The following is a 23,007-nucleotide window of genomic DNA, read 5'->3' as shown; positions in this document are numbered from 1 at the left end:
CCAAGTGGAGGACATGGACACCTATACGGATATTATCGACCTGTCGTGTTCACTGGACCTGCGGAGGCCCATGGCGGCCCTCAGAGCAGAGGACATCTCAGAGAGTCCACCAACCAGCAGCGGTTTCCTGCCGTGAGTCAGACGATACCTCAGATGATGAGAGGACATAAGCCTCCTGTAATTGCTGTTCTTCTGCACGGTGTAATCTCACGCGGTGTGACAGTATATCGTTCAGTAGCACATTAACTAATATTTACAGTTGTAAACATGTTGTGAAGAAACAGGGAGCAAGCCGAAAGAAGAAGAACCATGTTGTGAAGCCACAATGTCCAAATGAATACTCATAACTAATAATGTCACTTGTGCACAATTGGCCACAGGACTGAGCTGCTGTACCCTCAGAGTTGCATTTCTCTTGTTTTGCAAAATCCACACTTTTCTCTCACCTGGCCCCAAAATGGTGGAACAAATTGGGTTTCCATCAGATCTACGGACGTGCTTACGTCCTTCAACAAAGACCTTAAAATTGTCTTCTGGGCCTACCTTGATCCGTAAATAGTCTCTGTTGCACTTTGCAAGGAATTCTGCTTCCGGTGTGGGAAGATGGCTGTGCGAATTCGCGTTTGCAGCGGCCTCACCCAGTGCCGGTGTCGGAAGATGGCGGCACGAATTCACATTTGCGGCGGCCTCACCCCGTACCATCCATGCAGTGTCTTTATCCACGTCTGCGTCTAAGTTTTGCCTTGGTTTGATGGCTGGGAGAGCAGGGCAGGCTAAGCTAACTGCTAGCCCATTGCAGACCGGCAGTTCCGATAACACCGAGGGCGGTCTGGCAGCGGCCTCACCTGGCGTTGACTGTGGTGTTTTGGATGTCGCCGTGAGGAGTGCGGGGAGGTGTGTTGAGGGAATCTGGCCGGGAGAGCTTGGTCTGCTTCGTCCGGTGGGCCCGGGGACCACGGCCCCTGCCTGGAGCTGCGCCCGAGGAGGAAATGCCGAGGGCGGTCTGACAGGACGTGGAAGCGGGGCGGGCTAAGCTAACTGCTAGCCCATGCAGACCGGAGGTTCCAACAGTCATCCTGGCTGGCGTTGTTCCCTTGGACAGTGATTTTGTTGTTTAGTTTGGGTATATGTGTTAGTTTGGGTATGTGTGTTCTTGTAGTTTTTGTCCTTGTGTTGTGCTGCTGTGGGCTGGGGGAAACGACAAATAAAGCGTTCCTGACTCCTGAATATGAATTGGCACCGGCTGTTACTATTGCGGCTTCACTTTAACGCCGTTATTGTTGGTAGCTATTATTATGCACTCATTCCGTTCTACCCCCACTTGATATTTTATGCCAGTAAGATCAGATAAGATACTTTATTGTCATTGTGCGCACACAACGAAATTTCGTTTGGTGACTCTCAGACCAGCAACACTAGACAAGGTTAATGATTAAAAACACGATAAAAACAAGGACAAACAACATTTAGTATAACAAGCGAGGTAGTAAAAATTATGGTGAGACAATGAAAGATACCAGCGGCTTTTAAAGTTCAAACTAGCGCATGAGATTATTGCACGTAGTTGTCCGTATTGCAGCAGCTCTAGTACCAGTGAGTCCTCAGCAGCTATAGGCAGATGTGTGTGCGTGTGTGTGTGTGTGTGTGTGTGTGTGTGTGTGGGGGGGGGGGTGATGGAGGCTACAGCTCTGGGGAAGAAGCTGTTCCTCAGGCCGTTAGTCCGGGTTTTGATGGTGCGGTATATTTTCCCCGATGGCAAGGGAGCAAGCAGACGGTGACCTGGGTGGGTTGTGTCTTTGCTGATGTTGCTGGCTTTCCTCTGTAGGCAGCCAGCATACACAGCACCCAGGTCCAGGAGCAAAGCTCCCACAATCCTCTGTGCTGTCTTTACCACCCGGGCCAAGTCCTTCCTGTTCTCTGCTGTGCAGCTGGCATACCCCACTGTGACACACCGACAGAGGATGCTTTCTATTGTGCTTCTGTTATAGTATGGCGATAATGTGTCTGTTGTACTGATGTGTCAATGTCAATCTACTCTGATTCTCCTATTCACCACGTTTTGATGACCTAAGGTGCACTTACAATTTACACTTACGACGAAATACAGTCGTCATGACTCTCAATTTATCAGTCAGTCTTCCTTCCAACCCTCACCTATGGTCATGAGCTGTGGGTAGTGACCGAAAAGGTGAGATCGCGGATACAAGCAGCTGAAATAAGTTTCCTCGGTAGAGTGGCCGGGCTCAGCCTTAGAGATAGGGTGAGGAGCTCGGACATCCGGGGGGAGCTCGGAGTAGAGCTGCTGCTCCTTCGCATCGGAAGGAGCCAGTTGAGCTGGTTCAGGCATCTGATTAGGATGCCTCCTGGACGCCTTCCTTTGGAGGTTTACTAGGCACGGCCAACTGGGAGGAGACCCCGGGGTAGACCCAGAACTCACTGGAGGGACTACATGTCCAGTCTGGCCTGGGAACACCTTGGGATCCCCCAGGAGGAGCTGGGGAGCGTTGCTGGGGAGAGGGGCGTCTGGAGTGCCCTACTTAGCTTGCTGCCACTGCGACCCGACCCCGGAGAAGTGGCTGAAGATGAACGAATGAATGAATGACATGCACTCTTGATTCCGATATGATTATGGTGTAGCAAATGTACTATTACTACTTCATAAAGTACTACTATGATATAATTACTGTGTAGCAAATGTACTTCTACTACTACTGCTACTTCATATAGTACTACTATGATATGGTATGATTGCTGTCTTGCGCATTGTAATGCCAGCGGCTAAGCCTTAAATTTATCTGCTAATTGATGACTGATTGCTGTAAATGTAAAATAAAACACCTCGTGTGTTGTTTTCCCTCCATACTCATTAAGCTAATGTTTGTCTTTTCCCCTGCGGGTTAGAATCCCAGATTACGCTCAGCTGGACATGAGCAGCCCAGCCACAACGGGGGAGAACATGGGTCTTTTTTTACTGAGGAAGGACAGCGAGAGGAGAGCCACACTGCACCGAGTACTCACCGAGTACATCAACCAAGTGGTATCTAACATACAGGACACTTTGCCACAGGTAGGTAAAGAAGTATCGCAGCCACAGTTCTGGATATGGTATTGAAAGACATCTTGAAGACATTTTGAGGCTTTGTTTATCTATTATGGCGGCACAGTGGTGCAGTGGTTAGCGCGGTCGCCTCACAGCAAGAAGGTCTTGGGTTCGAGCCCCGGGGTAGTCCAACCTTGGGGGTGGGGGTGTCTCGTCCCGGGTCGTCCTCTGTGTGGAGTTTGCATGTTCTCCCCGTGTCTGCGTGGGGTTCCTCCGGGTGCTCCGGTTTCCTGCCACAGTCCAAAGACATGTAGGTCAGGTGACTCGGCCGTACTAAATTGTCCCTAGGTGTGAATCTGTGTGTGGGTGTGTGTGTGTGTGTGTGTGTGTGTGTGTGTGTGTGTGTGTCGGCCCTGTGTGATGGCCTGGCGGCCTGTCCAGGGTGTCTCCCCGCCTGCCACCCAATGACTGCTGGGATAGGCTCCAGCATCCCCGCGACCCTGAGAGCAGGATAAGCAGTTCAGATGATGGATGGATGGATGGATGAATGTTTATCTATTAATGAAGCCATTTAGGACCTCTTCTAACTACATACAAATTATGAACCAACAGCAAACATGTTCTCCATGATGCATTGAACCCCACCCCAGCTTACTCTGTGACCATTCAAACAGGACAAACAGGAGTTATAACCTGTCCCCCTTCCAGTGGTTTTTTTTATCCAAGGCAAAATGCATCATTCACATAAATTCTTAATCCACTCACAGGGGACAAGAATGTTCAGCTTGCAGAAATGCTTGAACCGACCACATGTCTTCATTCTTTATTCATTCAATCATCTTCAGCCACTTTTCCGGGGTCGGGTCACGGTGGCAGCAAGCTAAGTAGGGCACTCCAGACTTCCCTCTCCCCAGCAACACTCCTCCCAAGGTGTTCCCAGGCCAGATTGGACATGTAGTCCCTCTAGCGAGTTCTGGGTCTACCCCGGGGTCTCCTCCCAGTTGGCCGTGCCCGGTAAACCTCCAAAGGAAGGCGCCCAGGAGGCATCCTAATCAGATGCCCGAACCACCTCAACTGGCTCCTTTCGATGCGAAGGAGCAGCGGCTCTACTCCGAGTTCCCTCCGGATGTCGAGCTCCTCAGCCTATCTCTAAGGCTGAGCCCAGACACCCTACGGAGGAAACTCATTTCAGCCACTTGTATCCACGATCTCACCCTTTCGGTCACTACCCAAAGCTCATGACCATAGGTGAGGGTTGGAACGAAGACTGACTGGTAAATTGAGAGCTTTGCCTTCCGGCTCAGCTCCCTCTTCACCACAACGGTCCGGTACAACGTCCACATTACTGCTGATGCTGCACCAATCCACCTGTCAATCTCCTGCTCCATCCTACCCTCACTCATGAACAAGACCCCGAGATTTTGTTTTGCACATTTCATTTCGGAGCTCGTACCTTTTTTTTTTCTCATTTCACTGCACTCGGGACTTGTACCTGTGTGTATGTGACAAATAAAACTCTTGAATCTTGAATCTTGAACTCCTTCACTTGAGGCAACAACTCATCCCCAACCCGTAAGGAGAAATCCACCATTTTCTGGTAGAGAACCATGGCCTCAGACTTGGAGGTGCTGACTCTCTTCATTCTTTATGCTTGTTCATATTTGAGAGGAATGGGACAGTGCTTCACTTTGGTGTCCAGTGGGAAACGCTGTGACAGAACGCTGTGGTCCAGTTTTCTTGTGTACAATGAAAGGTTCCCCCCTGAAATAACTGAACAAAGCTTCTTTCATCTTGTTGATATTCAGATCATGGCAGTGATATGCACAAAAAAAACCCTCAATGTAAATTAACAGAACCTAGAAATGGGCAGAGCTTAACGATAATGTCAGTGGAATGTGCCAGAAGCATTACGGAAATGAGCATTAAGGTCATCTTTGGCAGCCTTGCTGTATATCACAACTTATTTATGAAAACATGTCAATTGAGAAAATTCTGTACATACAGAGGATGTTTAATTACCTTACATGCCCAGATAGTAAAATTGCCGTGGCCCGGACCCGTCCCACACCCGACACTTCATCTGGCCCACATATCGCGTGGAATGATGGCACTTGGGCGGTCCGCTCCTCTGTGCCAGATGTGGGCCAGAACCAAGCCATAGCAATGCCGCATGTGCCACATATTTGCCAAAGGTGGCCCATATTTGTTCTGTGATATTTGGGCCATATTCACCATTTACCACACAGGCCACTTCAGGGTCACATCCAGATCACATGTTGCCCAGAGCACCACATCTTTGCCAGAAAAAGGCCCACATTTGATTTGGCATATTTGGGCCATATTTGCTGTTATACATGTGGGCCACTTCAGGCTCACATCCATTTTGTCAGGGCCAGAAGAAGATCATCAGTGCCACATCACTGCCTGAAGTGGCCCACATCCAGATGCTAGCTGGGTGGTAACTAACCAAGTCCAAAGCCCTTCTTCGACTATACAAAGCAGTGCTTAAGGGTCTGCATTATAGTTTTGGAGTTGTCATGTTGTCCTCTCTCACTTTCTTATAAAGCCAGGTGAAGGAGCGTCGCTGACTACAGATCACATCTCAGAGTTAATCGGCTGCTTGCGAGAGAACATCCGCTCCCCGGACAGAAAGCAGCTGACCAGCAGCCTCCTGGAGCTTCGCGCCACGCTGCTTGCGGCCGTCGTTCCTCTGAATTGCCTGCAGGCGGTGCTGTTCAGCTTCCAGGATGCGGTAAGCAACTCGAGTTTCCTGAAAATCTCATGCTGAAGCTTGGTTCTTTGTCCTGCTGCAAAGTTTTACAAATACAGATGCAAGGATGGAGTCGCCCACATAATAATATACTTTCGTTTTGAAATTTTCTGAAGTACATCTTCCTACACAACTTCCTATACCTCGTCCACTGGTTTCATTTTACGCTCAATGTCATCCATATGTAGGTGAAAAAGGTGTTGAGACAACAGCAAGTGAAACCTCATTGGATGTTCGCCCTGGATAACTTGCTGAGACAAGCAGTACAGGACGCCATAACAGTCCTTCTACCAGGTAGTCTACTACTACTACTACTACTACTACTACTACTACTACTACTACTACTACTACTACTACTTTTGGCTGCTCCTGCTGGGGGGCGCCACAGCAGATCATCCGTTTCCATCTCTTCCTGTCCTCTGCATCTTCCTCTGTCACACCAGCCACCTGCATGTCCTCCCTCACCGCATCCATTAACCTCCTCTTTGGCCTTCCTCTTCTCCTCTTCCCTGGCAGCTCCATATTCAGCATCCTTCTCCCAGTATACCCAGCACCTCTCCTCCACACATGTCCAAACCGTCTCAATCTGGCCTCTCTTGCTTTGTCTCCAAACCGTCCAACCTGAGCTGTCCCTCTAATATACTCGTCCCTAATCCTGTCCTTCTTCATCACTCCCAATGAAAATCTTGGCATCTTCATCTCTGCCACCTCCAGCTCCACCTCCTGTCTTTTCATCAGTGCCACTGTCTCCAGACCATATACAAGATGGCTGGTCTCACTACCATCTTGTAAACCTTCCCTTTAACTCTTGCTGGTACCCTTCTGTCACAACTCACTCCTGACACTCTTCTCCACCCACTCCACCCTGCCTGCTCTCTCTTCTTCGCCTCTCTTCTGCACTCCCCGTTACTTTGGACAGTTGACCCCAAGTATTTAAACTCATCCACCTTCGTCACCTCCACTCCTTGCATCCTCACCATTCCACTGTCCTCCCTCTCATTCACGCATAGGTATTCCGTCTTGCTGCTACTGACTTTCATTCTCTCCAGTGCATACCTCCACCTCTCCAGGCTCTCCTCCACCTGCACCCTACTCTCACAATGGATCACAGTGTCATCCGCAAATTGCAAGCTGATACTGTTTAGTGCAGATGTGACAGTATGCACAATTACTTTTTAGCGGATATGAATAAGGATTTATTGTGAAAGTCACTGTCATTTTGACAAAATCCAGTTTAATGTATGCATGTATTTATACTGCAAAAGTAGGATAAACGTGTGCAACACTTGAATGGCAGCACAATACATTTGCAGTGCAACTCCAATGCAATGCTGCAACATAACAGACTCTCATTTGCAATGAAAGAACGTAGAGTGTAATGCCTTTAACGTGTTAAGGGCGCTAACATCATAAGATATATTTTATGCTAAATGAAATACTGGCCATGACCTCCTGTTTTTCCTTATTTATTCAGGGATATGTTTTTCATGAGTTCAGATTTTTGGATACACAGTGTGGCAAATTTTTCATTTTAGAATTTGTGTTTTTCTGTTTTAGTCTTACATGATCCATGTTTCCTCCATTCTTTCATCTCCCCCACCAACCTGTCTGTCTTTCAGAGCTCAAACTCCAGCTGCAGTCCTCGTTTGAGGTTGAGGACAGTGCTCATGATGGAGAGCAGCCCTGTGAACCTGAGCCTCTTGAAGTTCCCTTCTCTGACCATGCAGGGGCGTCAGAAGACTTGCAACTAACTCCTACAAATGAGAACGTAGTTACAGCCGGCCCTGGCTCCCCTCCTCACCTTCCATCTATCAACAGCGCCCCCCTTAGACAAGAACTGACAGACCTTCGGCTGGAAACTAGAAGGTATCATTTATGTTCAGCTGTCTACAATTCTTTCCTGTCAAATGTGAATTTTCATATAATGCCATGCATCATCAGTATTATTATTATTATTATTATTAGTAGTAGTAGTAGTAATAGTAGTAATAATGGTAGTTGTAGTGGAAATAGTACTAATATTGACCCTGATTCATGAAATTATCATTATTGTTAAGAGTAGTAGTAGTAGAAAAGTAGTAGTTGTGGTATTATTGTTATTATTATGTGTACAGCACTTTTCTATCTTTAACTTTGATTAATTTGAAACAAGCGGCATGGTGACACAGTGGTTAGCGTGGTCACCCCACAGCAAGAAGGTCCTGGGTTTGAGCCCCGGGGTAGTCCAACCTTGGGGGTCGTCCTCTGTGTGGAGTTTGCATGTTCTCCCCGTGTCTGCGTGGGTTTCCTCCGGGGGCTCCGGTTTCCTCCCACAGTCCAAAGACATGTAAGTCAGGTGAATCGGCCGTACTAAATTGGCCCTAGGTGTGAGGAAACCCACGCAGACACGGGGAGAACATGCAAACTCCACACAGAGGATGAACCCGGGACGACCCCCCAAGGTTGGACTACCCTGGGGCTCGAACCCAGGACCTTCTTGCTGTGAGGCAACCACGCTAACCACTGCGCCACCGTGCCGCCCTGCCTGTGAAATTTTGAAAAAAAAACCAGTATATGGATATATACAGTATATGGATATATAGAATTTAAAATAATAACTGCACCATGAGAACCACTAACTTGCTGTACTGTAATGAGTGGATGGTGATCACTGATCCTGAGGGGAGTATGAATTGTGCTGCGTGGTGTGAGGGGATGCTGACAGTTTGTACTGTGTCAGACTGCTGTGCCAGCTGAGCGAGAAGGAGAGAGAATACCAGGAGCTGCTGAGAAACTCTCTCCAGAGAAAACAGCAGCAAATCGACACCCTGAGGAAAGCACCCGTCACCGCAGGTAATGCTTTCACCCCTGGTTCTGCCCCTATGGAGACAGCCTCACTGGCGAAAATGTCGCTTTGTCACGATGCCAGGATTTCTTGCATCCGAGCTACGGGAGCGCCACCGCAAGGTTTACTTTGAATTCTCGCTCCCGTGGACCAGCACTAAATCTTTATTGATGTGTATTTATACTTATCCTCTCGATAATGTTTCCACCCTGCAATTTATGGAGCCATCTGTCGTTCTGCAGTTTCACAACAGCTTAAGTGTTACCCGGATCTGAGTCAAATTAGCTCACCTTCCCATTTATTTCAACACCTTCCCGAGCACAGGATGGGTGGGGTTAGCATCAGTACCATTCACGAAGGGACGGACAAGTTAGTAATCACAGCATTAATCACACATTGAAAACCGGTGACTCTCAGTCATCCTGGACGTGCCGGCACTCATCCGTTCCTCCGGTCTGAGCGCTAACCAGGCCCGACCCTGCTTAGCTCCCGAGATCGGGCGTTATTAGGGTGGTTTGGCCGTAAGCCACTCATCCGTTCCCATGCCATTCTTCATCCTCTCTGTTCTTCTGCTTGCAGCCGGTGGCTTATGGTGCCGAGGTGCAGAACAAAGTGGTACAGAAGCAGCTTCGTACCTGCAGCTATTTCACTGTTGAACGAAAGATAATGTCCCAATGGGCACCCTGCCTGCCGATCCAGGGAGGGCTGCAGACTACCACATGCCTCCTCCAGTACATGGGGAGTCACCAGCCGCTTCTTTTGACAGTGAGGAGTTTCACCAGGGGGACGTAGCGCGTGGGAGGATCACGCTATTCCCCCCAGTTCCCCCTCCCCCCCGAACAGGCGCCCCGACCGACCAGAGGAGGCGCTAGTGCAGCGACCAGGACACACACCCACATCCGGCTTCCCACCCGCAGACAGGGCCAGTTGTGTCTGTAGGGACGCCCGACCAAGCCGGAGGTAGAATTATGTTTTAAAATGAAAGCGGAGTAAATAATCCTAATAATTATACATTTTACTCTGGCACACAGTTGTATTTGGCAAAGCACCTCTTACTTCCAAAATAGGGATTGCCCTCATCTAACAGTACGGTGAAGCTAAGCCCATAGTCTGGTGATCAACCCCGCGGTTTCCAGCAGGTCTGCTCACGAAACACGAGACCAAACCCCTGAGAGGGAGATCCGGGTTTTCAACAGACTGTGATTCACATCACTGTTTGCTAAGAGTTGTCCATTCCAAACACCGCCACACCTCCGCCCCTGGGCTCCACCCCGGGCTCCATCCCGGGTCCGGATTTCTGCCTGACTGGTTTCTGTCAGAGCTGTGTGCCCAAACCTGATCTCTCACTTAGGATAATGATTAGAGCCTGTATGTTGAAACACACTAACTTTGTGTGTGTGTGTGTGTGTGTGTGTGTGTGTGTGTGTGTGTGTGTGTGTGTGTGTGTGTGTGTGTGTGTGTAAGAACTGAAACCAGAACTTATTCCAGTTTTGTTCAGCGTGTTTACACACCTGAATCCTTGTAAAATGTTGCATGTTGAAACCAAGTGGCACCAGAACAGTTTTTCAACCTTGAGATGACAGTAATGTCTCTGCACTGCAGAGGATGGGGTGTTTCCAGACAGGAGCGCTACTCCACAGGCCCAGGCCCTGGCAGACTGGCTCAAGGCTGTCCCCGTAGATCAAGACACTATTGACAAGGTAACGATCTGAAATTACTCTCTGGGAGCACACACCCCATGGCCCTCTTACTTATCTTAAACGTCGTTCTTTTTTTTGGGGGGGTGGGGCCCCCTTTTTTCTCCCCAAGTGTATCCAGCCAATTACCCCACTCTTCCAAACTGTCTCGATCTCTGCTCCACCCCCCTCTGCTGATCCGGGGAGGGCTGCAGACTACCACACGCCTCCTCCCATACATGTGGAGTCACCAGCCGCTTCTTTTCACCTGACAGTGAGGAGTTTCACCAGGGGGACGTAGCGCGTGGGAGGATCACGCTATTCCCCCCAGTTCCCCCCCCCTCTGAACAGGCGCCCTGACCAACCAGAAGAGGCGCTAGTGCAGCGACCGGGACACATACCCACATCCGTCTGTCCAGCTGCACACAGCCAATTGTGTCTGTAGGGACGCCCGACCAAGATGAAGGTAACACGGGGATTCGAACCGCCGATCCCCGTGTTGGCTGGTAACAGAATAGACTGCTGCACTAGCGCCTCCTCTGGTCAGTTGGGTCAGTAGTCTGCAGCCCTCCCCGGATCGGCAGAGGGGGTGGAGCAGCGACCGGGACGGCTCAGAAGAGTGGGGTAATTGGTCGGGTACAACTGGGGAGAAAATGGGGGGGAAAATCCTGCCCCCCCAAAAAAATTGCCGTCCTTACATTTAATAAGATCAGCTGTTTAGATCCCCAGTCACTCTTGTGTCGTTGCGTGGGTGTGTGTCGTTATTACTACCGATGAATTGTGACCTTTCACGCTGACGTTATCCTGCTCCCTAGCTTGTCTCTCATGAGTTCACCTTGGACTGTCTCCTCCACATGGCCTGCAGGGATGACTTGATGTACTGCAGCATAAGGTGATTCAATATGTGTGTAACATCTAGTTCTGCAAAAGTAAAACTGACCCCGGTATCTGCATATAGTACGGTAACTGTCCCCGTCTGACCTTTCAGAGGTGGCATGCTGTGTCGTATCTGGACTGCCATCAAGGCTCAGAGGAAGACGCAACCCAGCATCAACCCTGAAGAGTACACCAACACTTGATGGCTGTGGACATTTACTCTGATTGCCGCTATGCAGAGAATTAACAAGCAGGTTGGAGTTCGGATGCCTCATCGAACACATGAACGTTGTCAGGAAGCTATTTTAAGAGGGACAAGTATTTCCCCCTGTAAATATTTGTAAGCTAAATTAACTAACGCCCCTTTCCCGCTACACGGTACCGACTCGACTCGAGTCGCTTCTGCATCGTTTTCCGTTACCGTAACAGTACCCCCTCAGTGTAGCTGGTCGTCATAGCGACGCCTGGTTTTCAGTTTCAAAGTGCGCTTCGATGTTTACCCGATCCAGTTCTTCTAGAACCTCGACAAAGGCGGCACCAGAAAAGTGGTAACAGTTACCAAAATAATGGAAAACGAAAAAGGGCGAGTGGAGTCGGGTTGAGCCGGTACCATGTGGTGGAAAGGGGGCACAAGAGATATAGGTGCATCAGTTAGAATTTCTGTTGTTTTTAGGGGGTCGATGGCTGATACTTCGTGTTATGGTTAGGTCTCGCCATCGGTGTTTGTATTTTCTCAGGGGTTTGGCATGTGAATGTCGCTACAGCTATGACCTTTTCTTGTCCAAATGATGCTACGTGCACAGTTTTTCTTTGCAAGCGAGGGAGGTGACTACTTCCATTTATCAGTGGCACTGTTTCAGAGTCGATTTTGATCTGACGAGAACTTAGCAGGATCTAAGTTGTAAAAGGGAAGTTCTGGGAGGTTTCTACAATGAACAAAGGATCATTCTTGTACAGTGGCGGCTGGCCAGTACAGGGCGCTGGGGCGCCGCCCCCTTCAAATATACAAGAGATGAAAATCTACTTAAACGTGTTAAATATAGTTTAGTTGTATAATGCAAATAATTATGAAATAAAAGTGTTTTTCAGTCTGTCAGCAGCATTAAATATTGGTTCAAATGGTATTTGGTTGGTTTCTATCTGAATCCATATACTTCCTGGGTGAGGGGCGCCGGCCAAACCATACCTCATGTAAGCCCTCAAACCTGTGGCGAGCAGGTGACCTGAGGCTGCCGTCTGATTGGTTTCTTCAGATTTTCCAGGGGGCGCTGTTCTGTGCTGCCCCAGACACTCCCACTTTTATTGGCAGTGAATTGGTGTTGTTTTAATGTGTTTTGATCTAAAGTGATTGGACAGTTCTCGTGGCTGTCAATCATGTTCACACCCACCACCACGCCTCGTCTCTGCTGTCAATCATCCACCGTCTACCAACCCTGATAAAATCAATAGGCTACATTGTCCCTCTTAATAACTCTGTGACTGTGTGGACTTTAAAGCAGCTGTCAGGTGTGCTGCACCAGGGTACATTGCGCCCCCCTGCAAAATTTATAGCATCATCCACCAGTGTTAACGGTTAAAACACGTTCAGATAACAGGAAAATCAAATCTTTCATGTTGTCTTATCTTTGTATGAGCTCTGCACATGTGCAAACAGCCGTTTATGGGCTTGTTTTTTTGGGGTTTTTTTGGTCCGGGTGAGGGGGTGATGTAATCTGGAAGAAGTGATGCGGTAGCAACTGGTCTTAAAATTCCACACATCCTTTCCCATCTGTTTTCACACTGTTGACATCACCTTGGAGACAATAATTTGGATGTGTGTGTGTGTGTGTGTATCATAAGGTGTAACACACATAAGGGATATGACTTCATTGGGGGAATGCGCTTGACTTCTACTGGGCGTGAATATATCAGTTTTATCAGTAACGTCTGCCTGTACAGATTAACATGGTGGAAAAATATGAAGGGTGTTTGTTTTTTCATTCATTTTGATTTTGTAATCCAGTGTTCCCATTTAAAGTAGACCACATGCATTGTGCAGACCAACAAAGAGAAGCGTTCCCGAGATGTCGCCAGATTTTATGACGTCATTGAAATCCCAAATTTTGCGTTGTGGATTTCAGGTTAACGTTTACTTACCAATTTGAATAAATGGCCTCCACTTTGTTACTTGTTAAAATACAAAGCCCTTAATATTTTGGAAATGGAAAGTTTTAGTTGGATTAGTCACCTCGTGTTTCCCCAGCATGATAACATCAGTGATCGTATGACGTGACGTGTTTCATTTCCAAGTCAACGTGCAGGCACATGTTGGTTTTTGGATAAACTCACCTCCACCTCATAATTAAAGCTGAAATCTGTGATTTCTCCGGTCTGTCCTTCTGTCTGGAAAATCTGTGATTTCCCCGGCCTGTCCTTCTATCTGGCAATTCCGCGATTTCCCCGGTCTGCCTGTCTGTCTGGCAAATCCACGATTTCCCCCGTCTGTCCTGTTTGGCAAATCCACGATTTCCCCCGTCTGTCCTGTTTGGCAAATCCACGATTTCCCCCAGTCTGTCCTTCTGTCTGGCAAATCCGTGATTTCCCCAGTCTGCCCTTCTGTCTGGCAAATCCACAATTTCCCCGGTCTGTCCTTATGTCTGGCAAATCCACGATTTCCCCGGTCTGTCCTTATGTCTGGCAAATCCACGATTTCCCCGGTCTGCCCTTCTGTCTGGCAAATCCACGATTTCCCCCTGTCTGCCCATCTGTCTGGCAAATCCGTGATTTCCCCGGTCTGTCCTTCTGTCTGGCAAATCCGTGATTTCCCCGGTCTGTCTTTCTGTCTGGCAAATCCGTGATTTCCCCGGTCTGTCCTTCTGTCTGGCAAATCCACAATTTCCCCGGTCTGTCCTTCTGTCTGGCAAATCCACAATTTCCCCGGTCTGTCCTTATGTCTGGCAAATCCACGATTTCCCCAGTCTGCCCTTCTGTCTGGCAAATCCACGATTTCCCCCTGTCTGCCCATCTGTCTGGCAAATCCGTGATTTCCCCGGTCTGTCCTTCTGTCTGGCAAATCCGTGATTTCCCCGGTCTGTCTTTCTGTCTGGCAAATCCGTGATTTCCCCGGTCTGTCCTTCTGTCTGGCAAATCCACAATTTCCCCGGTCTGTCCTTCTGTCTGGCAAATCCACAATTTCCCCGGTCTGTCCTTATGTCTGGCAAATCCATGATTTCCCCAGTCTGCCCTTCTGTCTGGCAAATCCACGATTTCCCCGGTCTGTCCTTCTGTCTGGCAAATCCATGATTTCCCCGGTCTGTCCTTATGTCTGGCAAATCCACAATTTCCCCGGTCTGTCCTTATGTCTGGCAAATCCATGATTTCCCCAGTCTGCCCTTATGTCTGGCAAATCCATGATTTCCCCGGTTTGTCCTTATGTCTGGCAAATCCACAATTTCCCCGGTCTGTCCTTATGTCTGGCAAATCCATGATTTCCCCGGTCTGCCCTTCTGTCTGGCAAATCCGCGATTTTCCTGGTCTGCCTGTCTGCCTGGCAAATCCACGATTTCCCCGGTCTGTCCTGTTTGGCAAATCCATGATTTCCCCGGTCTGCCCTTCTGTCATGTCTACCCCGCCCCCCGACCCACTCAGCAGTGGTTGAGTCCAGAACAGCGGGGTGTCCTATCCTTATGGGTGCTGGTGAGGAGGAGGAGGGTGGGTGCTGGCGAGGAGGAGGAGGAGGAGGGTGTGCTCAGTAATCCCTCTAGGTGCAGGGCCTCCCAGAGCGGCGCCCTCAATCCCCCACAGACCCTCTGCCCAAATCCCACCCTGACACCCATTATTCAGCCATAACGGCTTGGCTCCACCTCCACACTAAGCAGTGAGAGGGGGATTTAGACTAGGGGAGGAAGAAGAGAGGGGGAAAAATGGAGGATGAAGAGAAGAATGCCAGACACCGTCATGATGATATGGGTATTGTCCTTGTGTACACTTTGCATTTAAAGCATGAGATTGGTAGTTTATGAATGGTCGTTGTACTTTACAGCAGAAAACCATGTTTTTCAGAGTAACAGACCGAATCAGTTGTTTTTTTTAGTCACATTTCATGTCACAGCAATACTGTAACCTTGATTTCTTTTTCTTTACTCTGTCCATTTTAATCATACCCCAGTCCTAAAATACAAATAAGACAGGAACTCTCATCAGATCGCTTCACGGAGGACCCGGAGTGCTGCGAGCAGGGAACAGATCTGATCAAAGTTAGCAGGAGTTTGCATCCTATTAGGCGGACAATCCTGTTATAATTGCTGCACAAAGCTCATTGGAGTGAGGGACACTTCAGGGTATTGCATTCACTTTACATTCAGCTAGCTGCAGGAAGAGATGAGTGACAGCTGCAGCCTGTGCCATGGCCACGAGGCTTCAGACTCACAGCCATGATGTGATGGCGCAGTCAGTGCCTTTACATGCACAGGGAAGTGGAGCTACGGTCACAGCTCGGTTAGGCCATGTAATTGGACGGCTGCCGTTGTCCCAGTATACAAGATTTCTTGACGGAAGTATGTCCGACCCGGTACGGTAGGTGGCCATATGCCCCCTTTCAGGTGGTTGCTATTGGACCTTCTTCCGGTTAACCTATTGCGTCACATACCACACAAGCGACAAACAAGTTAGCGAGCCATGTACTGTAGGCCACTCGAGTCCTTTAGCTGACACAACATAAAGTTCGTGTCCTCGTCTGTCCAGAAATACGTGGTTCTCGCCCTACCACTCGCCACGTTGATACTGTTGATACTGCGCTGTTCGCCATCCGGGCGAAAGACCTATGGATCATGTGCAGAACACCTAGGCCAGTTCAGGGCCGACTGACCCGTATACATGCCGGAGTAAATCCACCCCCAACCACATCATCCAGGTGTGTTAGTCCGACTAGGAGAAGCTCGATTGGACCAACACGTTTACGTGTATTTTAAAATAAATCCACGTTTTCTGACATCGTGTAAACGTAGTGAGTGATGGACGGGACTAACGTGACAGGAGGGCACCACGCATGCACTCGTATGAGGAAACGTTTGAAAACTTAATCACTCGCCAGAGGAAGGTGTGGCTGCATTGAACAGCCCTGGGTGTGCTTTGATGAAGAGCATGGACACAGAAAGACGACGAGGAAGTAGGGCAGAGGAATAAGGGGGCACGATCGGAGACCACGGGAAAGCCCACCTCCCTTGATGCATTGTGGCTCTGGTGCGTTTGATTCCGTTGATTCGCGCAGGGTTTTATTTTTTAGCAGCAGCCAAAGTAAAGGGAAGCCTGTGATCCACACAGAGGGAGGCCTATTCAGGTTTTGGATTAAGGAGGTGGAGAGGTGGGGTTTAAATGTGTAATCTTACATGGATGAAGGGCAAAAAGGATGAAGTACATTTGTTTTAGAGCCATGAACACAGACGATGGGAGATATGTGGACGATGTGTGGAAGTTGACCGTCCGCTTGTGGGAATAAGGGAGTGATTTTTTTTTGAAAGCATTTATTAAAAAGACATAAAAATCCAAACGGTATTAAATATGAAGTCTTCGCCTGCCGCAGAACATGTTGCGTCATCACAGCACCGCTTTGGGATAAAATCCCCCACGATGTTACTCGTTCCTTTAAAGAATCTAGGATCAAGCCGGACTCTGGCTTTCACCAGTGAGATGAAAACAGGAAGTGCTTCCTGCCCTGTCCTGTCCTGTCCCCCACTCTGTTCTTCCTGCTACTGTAGATGGACAGTTCAGACTTAGTAGTTGCCGCTTGGAGGCGTCAAATTTTTTGTAGCCAACTCCCAAAACGAAGACCGTCTTAGACCACCTCCCACCAAACCGTCTAAAGACATTCTTCAGTGCATTGAAAAGGTTGCATAATAAGGGAATACGAGAGGGGGGGGACGAGAGAAGGAGGGAGAGAGAGAGAGGTGAAACCTTAAAATTCAACAGTAAAGAATAAATGCCTCTGAGCTGCAGGGCAGAAACTCCACCATGCATGAATAAAAGACTGGGGGGGGGGGGGAAACATACGAAAAGCAGGGTATCTCCTGACAGCCATCGCTGTTATTTGTTCACCCTGTCGATACCTTATCCAGATCACCCTGGAGAAGTGTGGGAAACGAGGCCTTACAGTGTTGCTCTCTTCTCCCATTTAAAGAATGGAATCGCCGAGTGTGGTCCAACGGGGAACGGCGTCCCACTTTCCCAAGTCTGAGTCGTGGTGCAGTGCAGATTTAGACTCTAAAGCGTTGTCGTCATTTTGGGGCTCTCCGACCGCATCGAGAGCCATTTCTTTTTCACCTACAGCCAGCATTTGCCCATCAGTCTGCTTTTGATGTTGAGTGACACACATAGAACTGACATATGAGAAGGGTATTAGCAGATTTTAGTAAGAGCACATAATGAAGTAGACAATCGGGGGCAAATACAGCTTATGCTAACGACTAATGGCAATTTCATAATGCGGCTTCGCAACCGATGAAAATCCACCTCAACCAATCGGGAAATGCATGAAAGAGCAGTGCCCAGACGTGTAAGGATATAAACACTGGACACAGTTAAAAGTGATGGATTTTACACCCCCACGTATTTTTACGTTGGTCTGCAAACAGGCCTTGTATTTATGTCATGCTTTAGGGAGCTCCAGATAGAGCATTTCCACAGAAGCCCAGTTTTGACAGTAAGGTCACCCATGTTCTGACCCGGTGTCAGTGGTTACCATTAAGACAATACGATCTGTATTGTCAGGGAAGTATCGGTCCATCTCCAAAGAATCGGCGTGTTACAGCGTTGCGTGTCAGTGCAGGCATGTCCCTGTGGATATCAAGTGGTCATCAAAGACCCAAAACACCCGAAGAAGAATTAACTTTCTAAATCAGCCTTAAGCGGACGTAAAACATAAATACCAGCATTAAAGCCGAAGCTAGGTGGGCACGGTGGCCCAGTGGTTAGCACTGTCACCTCACAGCAAGAAGGTCCTGGGTTCGAACCCCGGGGTCCTCCAACCTTGGGGGTCGTCCCAGGTCGTCCTCTGTGTGGAGTTAAATACCAGCATTAAAGCCGAAGCCAGGTGGGCACGGTGGCCCAGTGGTTAGCACTGTCACCTCACAGCAAGAAGGTCCTGGGTTCGAACCCCGGGGTCCTCCAACCTTGGGGGTCGTCCCAGGTCGTCCTCTGTGTGGAGTTAAATACCAGCATTAAAGCCGAAGCTAGGTGGGCACGGTGGCCCAGTGGTTAGCACTGTCACCTCACAGCAAGAAGGTCCTGGGTTCGAACCCCGGGGTCCTCCAACCTTGGGGGTCGTCCCAGGTCGTCCTCTGTGTGGAGTTAAATACCAGCATTAAAGCCGAAGCCAGGTGGGCACGGTGGCCCAGTGGTTAGCACTGTCACCTCACAGCAAGAAGGTCCTGGGTTCGAACCCCGGGGTCGTCCAACCTTGGGGGTCGTCCCAGGTCGTCCTCTGTGTGGAGTTAAATACCAGCATTAAAGCCGAAGCTAGGTGGGCACGGTGGCCCAGTGGTTAGCAGTGTCACCTCACAGCAAGTAGGTCCTGGGTTCGAACCCCGGGGTTGTCCAACCTTGGGGGTCGTCCCAGGTCGTCCTCTGTGTGGAGTTAAATACCAGCATTAAAGCCGAAGCTAGGTGGGCACGGTGGCCCAGTGGTTAGCACTGTCACCTCACAGCAAGAAGGTCCTGGGTTCGAACCCCGGGGTTGTCCAACCTTGGGGGTCGTCCCAGGTCGTCCTCTGTGTGGAGTTAAATACCAGCATTAAAGCCGAAGCTAGGTGGGCACGGTGACCCAGTGGTTAGCACTGTCACCTCACAGCAAGGAGGTCCTGGGTTCGAACCCCGGGGTCCTCCAACCTTGGGGGTCGTCCCAGGTCGTCCTCTGTGTGGAGTTAAATACCAGCATTAAAGCCGAAGCCAGGTGGGCATGGTGGCCCAGTGGTTAGCACTGTCACCTCACAGCAAGAAGGTCCTGGGTTCGAACCCCGGGGTCGTCCAACCTTGGGGGTCGTCCCAGGTCGTCCTCTGTGTGGAGTTAAATACCAGCATTAAAGCCGAAGCTAGGTGGGCACGGTGGCCCAGTGGTTAGCAGTGTCACCTCACAGCAAGTAGGTCCTGGGTTCGAACCCCGGGGTTGTCCAACCTTGGGGGTCGTCCCAGGTCGTCCTCTGTGTGGAGTTAAATACCAGCATTAAAGCCGAAGCTAGGTGGGCACGGTGGCCCAGTGGTTAGCACTGTCACCTAACAGCAAGAAGGTCCTGGGTTCGAACCCCGGGGTTGTCCAACCTTGGGGGTCGTCCCAGGTCGTCCTCTGTGTGGAGTTAAATACCAGCATTAAAGCCAAAGCTAGGTGGGCACAGTGGCCCAGTGGTTAGCAGTGTCACCTCACAGCAAGAAGGTCCTGGGTTCGAACCCCAGGGTTGTTCAACCTTGGGGGTCATCCCAGGTCGTCCTCTGTGTGGAGTTAAATACCAGCATTAAAGCCGAAGCTAGGTGGGCACGGTGGCCCAGTGGTTAGCACTGTCACTTCACAGCAAGAAGGTCCTGGGTTCGAATCCCGGGGTCATCCAACCTTGGGGGTCGTCCCAGGTCGTCCTCTGTGTGGCGTTAAATACCAGCATTAAAGCCGAAGCTAGGTGGGCACGGTGGCCCAGTGGTTAGCAGTGTCACCTCACAGCAAGTAGGTCCTGGGTTTCGAACCCCGGGGTCGTCCAACCTTGGGGGTCGTCCCAGGTCGTCCTCTGTGTGGAGTTAAATACCAGCATTAAAGCCGAAGCTAGGTGGGCACGGTGGCCCAGTGGTTAGCACTGTCACCTCACAGCAAGAAGGTCCTGGGTTCGAACCCCAGGGTTGTCCAACCTTGGGGGTCGTCCCAGGTCATCCTCTGTGTGGAGTTAAATACCAGCATTAAAGCCGAAGCTAGGTGGGCACGGTGGCCCAGTGGTTAGCACTGTCACCTCACAGCAAGAAGGTCCTGGGTTCAAACCCCGGGGTCGTCCAACCTTGGGGGTCGTCCCAGGTCGTCCTCTGTGTGGAGTTAAATACCAGCATTAAAGCCGAAGCTAGGTGGGCACGGTGGCCCAGTGGTTAGCAGTGTCACCTCACAGCAAGTAGGTCCTGGGTTCGAACCCCGGGGTTGTCCAACCTTGGGGGTCGTCCTCTGTGTGGAGTTAAATACCAGCATTAAAGCCGAAGCTAGGTGGGCACGGTGGCCCAGTGGTTAGCACTGTCACCTCACAGCAAGAAGGTCCTGGGTTCGAACCCCGGGGTTGTCCAACCTTGGGGGTCATCCCAGGTCGTCCTCTGTGTGGAGTTAAATACCAGCATTAAAGCCGAAGCTAGGTGGGCACGGTGGCCCAGTGGTTAGCAGTGTTACCTCACAGCAAGTAGGTCCTGGGTTCGAACCCCGGGGTCGTCCAACCTTGGGGGTCGTCCCAGGTCGTCCTCTGTGTGGAGTTAAATACCAGCATTAAAGCCGAAGCTAGGTGGGCACGGTGGCCCAGTGGTTAGCACTGTCACCTCACAGCAAGAAGGTCCTGGGTTCGAACCCCAGGGTTGTCCAACCTTGGGGGTCGTCCCAGGTCGTCCTCTGTGTGGAGTTAAATACCAGCATTAAAGCCGAAGCTAGGTGGGCACGGTGGCCCAGTGGTTAGCACTGTCACCTCACAGCAAGAAGGTCCTGGGTTCGAACCCCAGGGTTGTCCAACCTTGGGGGTCGTCCCAGGTCGTCCTCTGTGTGGAGTTAAATACCAGCATTAAAGCCGAAGCTAGGTGGGCACGGTGGCCCAGTGGTTAGCACTGTCACCTCACAGCAAGAAGGTCCTGGGTTCGAACCCCGGGGTCGTCCAACCTTGGGGGTCGTCCCAGGTCGTCCTCTGTGTGGAGTTAAATACCAGCATTAAACCCGAAGCTAGGTGGGCACGGTGGCCCAGTGGTTAGCACTGTCACCTCACAGCAAGAAGGTCCTGGGTTCGAACCCTGGGGTCGTCCAACCTTGGGGGTCGTCCCAGGTCGTCCTCTGTGTGGAGTTAAATACCAGCATTAAAGCCGTAGCTAGGTGGGCACGGTGGCCCAGTGGTTAGCACTGTCACCTCACAGCAAGAAGGTCCTGGGTTCGAACCCCGGGGTTGTCCAACCTTGGGGGTCGTCCCAGGTCGTCCTCTGTGTGGAGTTAAATACCAGCATTAAAGCCGAAGCTAGGTGGGCACGGTGGCCCAGTGGTTAGCACTGTCACCTCACAGCAAGAAGGTCCTGGGTTCGAACCCCGGGGTTGTCCCAGGTCGTCCTCTGTGTGGAGTTTGCATGTTCTCCCCGTGTCTGTGGTGGGTTTCCTCCGGGTGCTCGGGTCTCCCCCACCATCATAAAGACGTGAATGTTAGGGTTAATAGTCCTGTCTGTGCCCCTGACCGAGGCCATGGCCAGTTGGTCCCCGGGCGCTGCACGGTGGCTGCCCACTGCTCCTAGCTACACAGGTTAAATACAGAGCAGAATTTCCCCATGGGGATTAATATAGTCTATCAAAAAAGTGATTTTTCTTTTATTGTATCTGTTTGGACCATGGAATCAGGTTTTTATAATGCGAATGTAATACTTATTTACATAATACTGACTTTACCGTTGTTGGTGAGGTTCTCCATATCCTGTTGAAATGTTTGACCAGGTATGACGAACACCGGTGCAACGGCAAACGTGCCCCTACTCATACAGGAGAAAGGCTTGGAGCTTGGTGGCGATGTGGCAATACATCTGTCGGTCGGCTAAACTCCCAACTGTACAGTCAGTGTTACAGTAGAACAGCGTCTACTGTAACACTGAGGTCAGTTGAGGTCTTGGTCGACTGTCAGATTCGGAGTTTTCAGGAAGGGGCCCAGGTGTCGTGAAATTTAGCTGTTTGCTTCTTGTTAGATGCAGTGATTTTTTTTCCCCCATTGAGAGACGCTCTGTTAGCAAATGGAGCCGCTGTGATTTTGTTATTTTGTGTCTGTATTTCCAGTTGGTCAAGGTGATGAGTATGGCACTGTGGTATCTGCGTGGGTGACCGATGGGCGTGAGGCCTCCTAAGAGGCAGAGGGAAGGGGGGAATTGGTATGATGTGACCCAACCAAATATTTGAAATTTTGGGTTGGCGTGCGAAGCCATATTGAGCGAAAGTAGTTGTCTGTGGTGTGCATTGGGGTGTCTGTGAATCCCATTAAGTGCATGTTGTGTTGAGTTACGTGTGTTCTGTGTATGGTCTTACATGGAATGAGCTGTAATCTGGGGTTGCTGGTCATCGAGAAGACGTTATTGCACATTTGTTTCCGGGGGGGTTGCATCAACATTAATCGATAAATCTTTTCCCCAGGCTGTGGTTGGCACGGCTGTGGTGGAGTCTGGTTGATGAGATAAGTCTGTATGATTCTGACAGTGGTTTGTTTCATGGCTGTTGATATTGTAAATAGGTGTTTTACTAATGGTGGTGGTTGCAAGTTATGTGTGATATCAATCCCCCCCCCCCCCCCGAGTACATTCTTGAGTTGTGGATATTGTAGACAATGTTCTTGAGTGAAATCAAACTTCTGGATGAATTCATGGAGCGTTCATATGGTATTGCTCTCGAACAGGAGTTCTAAGTGAGTGATTCCTTTGATTTTCCATGAATCAAAAGAGAAGGTGCACTTGGTGGTTACAAAGTCCGGGTTGTTCCATATTGGGGTGAAGTTACGTGATGGGGGTGTGTGAGTGGTGATCTTACTGATTTTCCACCAATCTCCCAGAGCTGTGGCAATGACCGTCCCCGTAGCAGTTATTTTTTTGGTAACACTTTAGTATGGGGAAC

General features: G+C 49.8%; 1 protein-coding gene across 2 annotated transcripts in view; it reads left to right on the top strand.

The window, feature by feature from the left end:
- si:ch211-1i11.3 (mitogen-activated protein kinase kinase kinase 5) overlaps positions 1 to 12,298 on the top strand; it is a 45,965-nt gene extending 33,667 nt beyond the window's left edge. For both annotated transcript variants that reach the window (XM_056285917.1, XM_056285916.1), the window contains exons 20-28: positions 1 to 132; positions 2,902 to 3,067; positions 5,607 to 5,792; positions 5,999 to 6,104; positions 7,430 to 7,676; positions 8,530 to 8,642; positions 10,237 to 10,334; positions 11,126 to 11,202; positions 11,299 to 12,298. The exon at positions 1 to 132 is cut by the window's left edge. In XM_056285917.1, coding sequence (XP_056141892.1) covers positions 1 to 132; positions 2,902 to 3,067; positions 5,607 to 5,792; positions 5,999 to 6,104; positions 7,430 to 7,676; positions 8,530 to 8,642; positions 10,237 to 10,334; positions 11,126 to 11,202; positions 11,299 to 11,389 — 1,216 coding nt within the window. In that variant the 3' untranslated portion in view covers positions 11,390 to 12,298. The remainder of the gene's footprint in view (positions 133 to 2,901; positions 3,068 to 5,606; positions 5,793 to 5,998; positions 6,105 to 7,429; positions 7,677 to 8,529; positions 8,643 to 10,236; positions 10,335 to 11,125; positions 11,203 to 11,298) is intronic.
- Positions 12,299 to 23,007: the final 10,709 nt, after the last annotated feature.

The sequence above is a fragment of the Lampris incognitus genome, chromosome 9 (assembly GCF_029633865.1).
Source record: "Lampris incognitus isolate fLamInc1 chromosome 9, fLamInc1.hap2, whole genome shotgun sequence".
In the NCBI taxonomy this organism is placed as follows: domain Eukaryota; kingdom Metazoa; phylum Chordata; class Actinopteri; order Lampriformes; family Lampridae; genus Lampris; species Lampris incognitus.
This window is presented reverse-complemented; position numbering and strand designations above follow the sequence as displayed.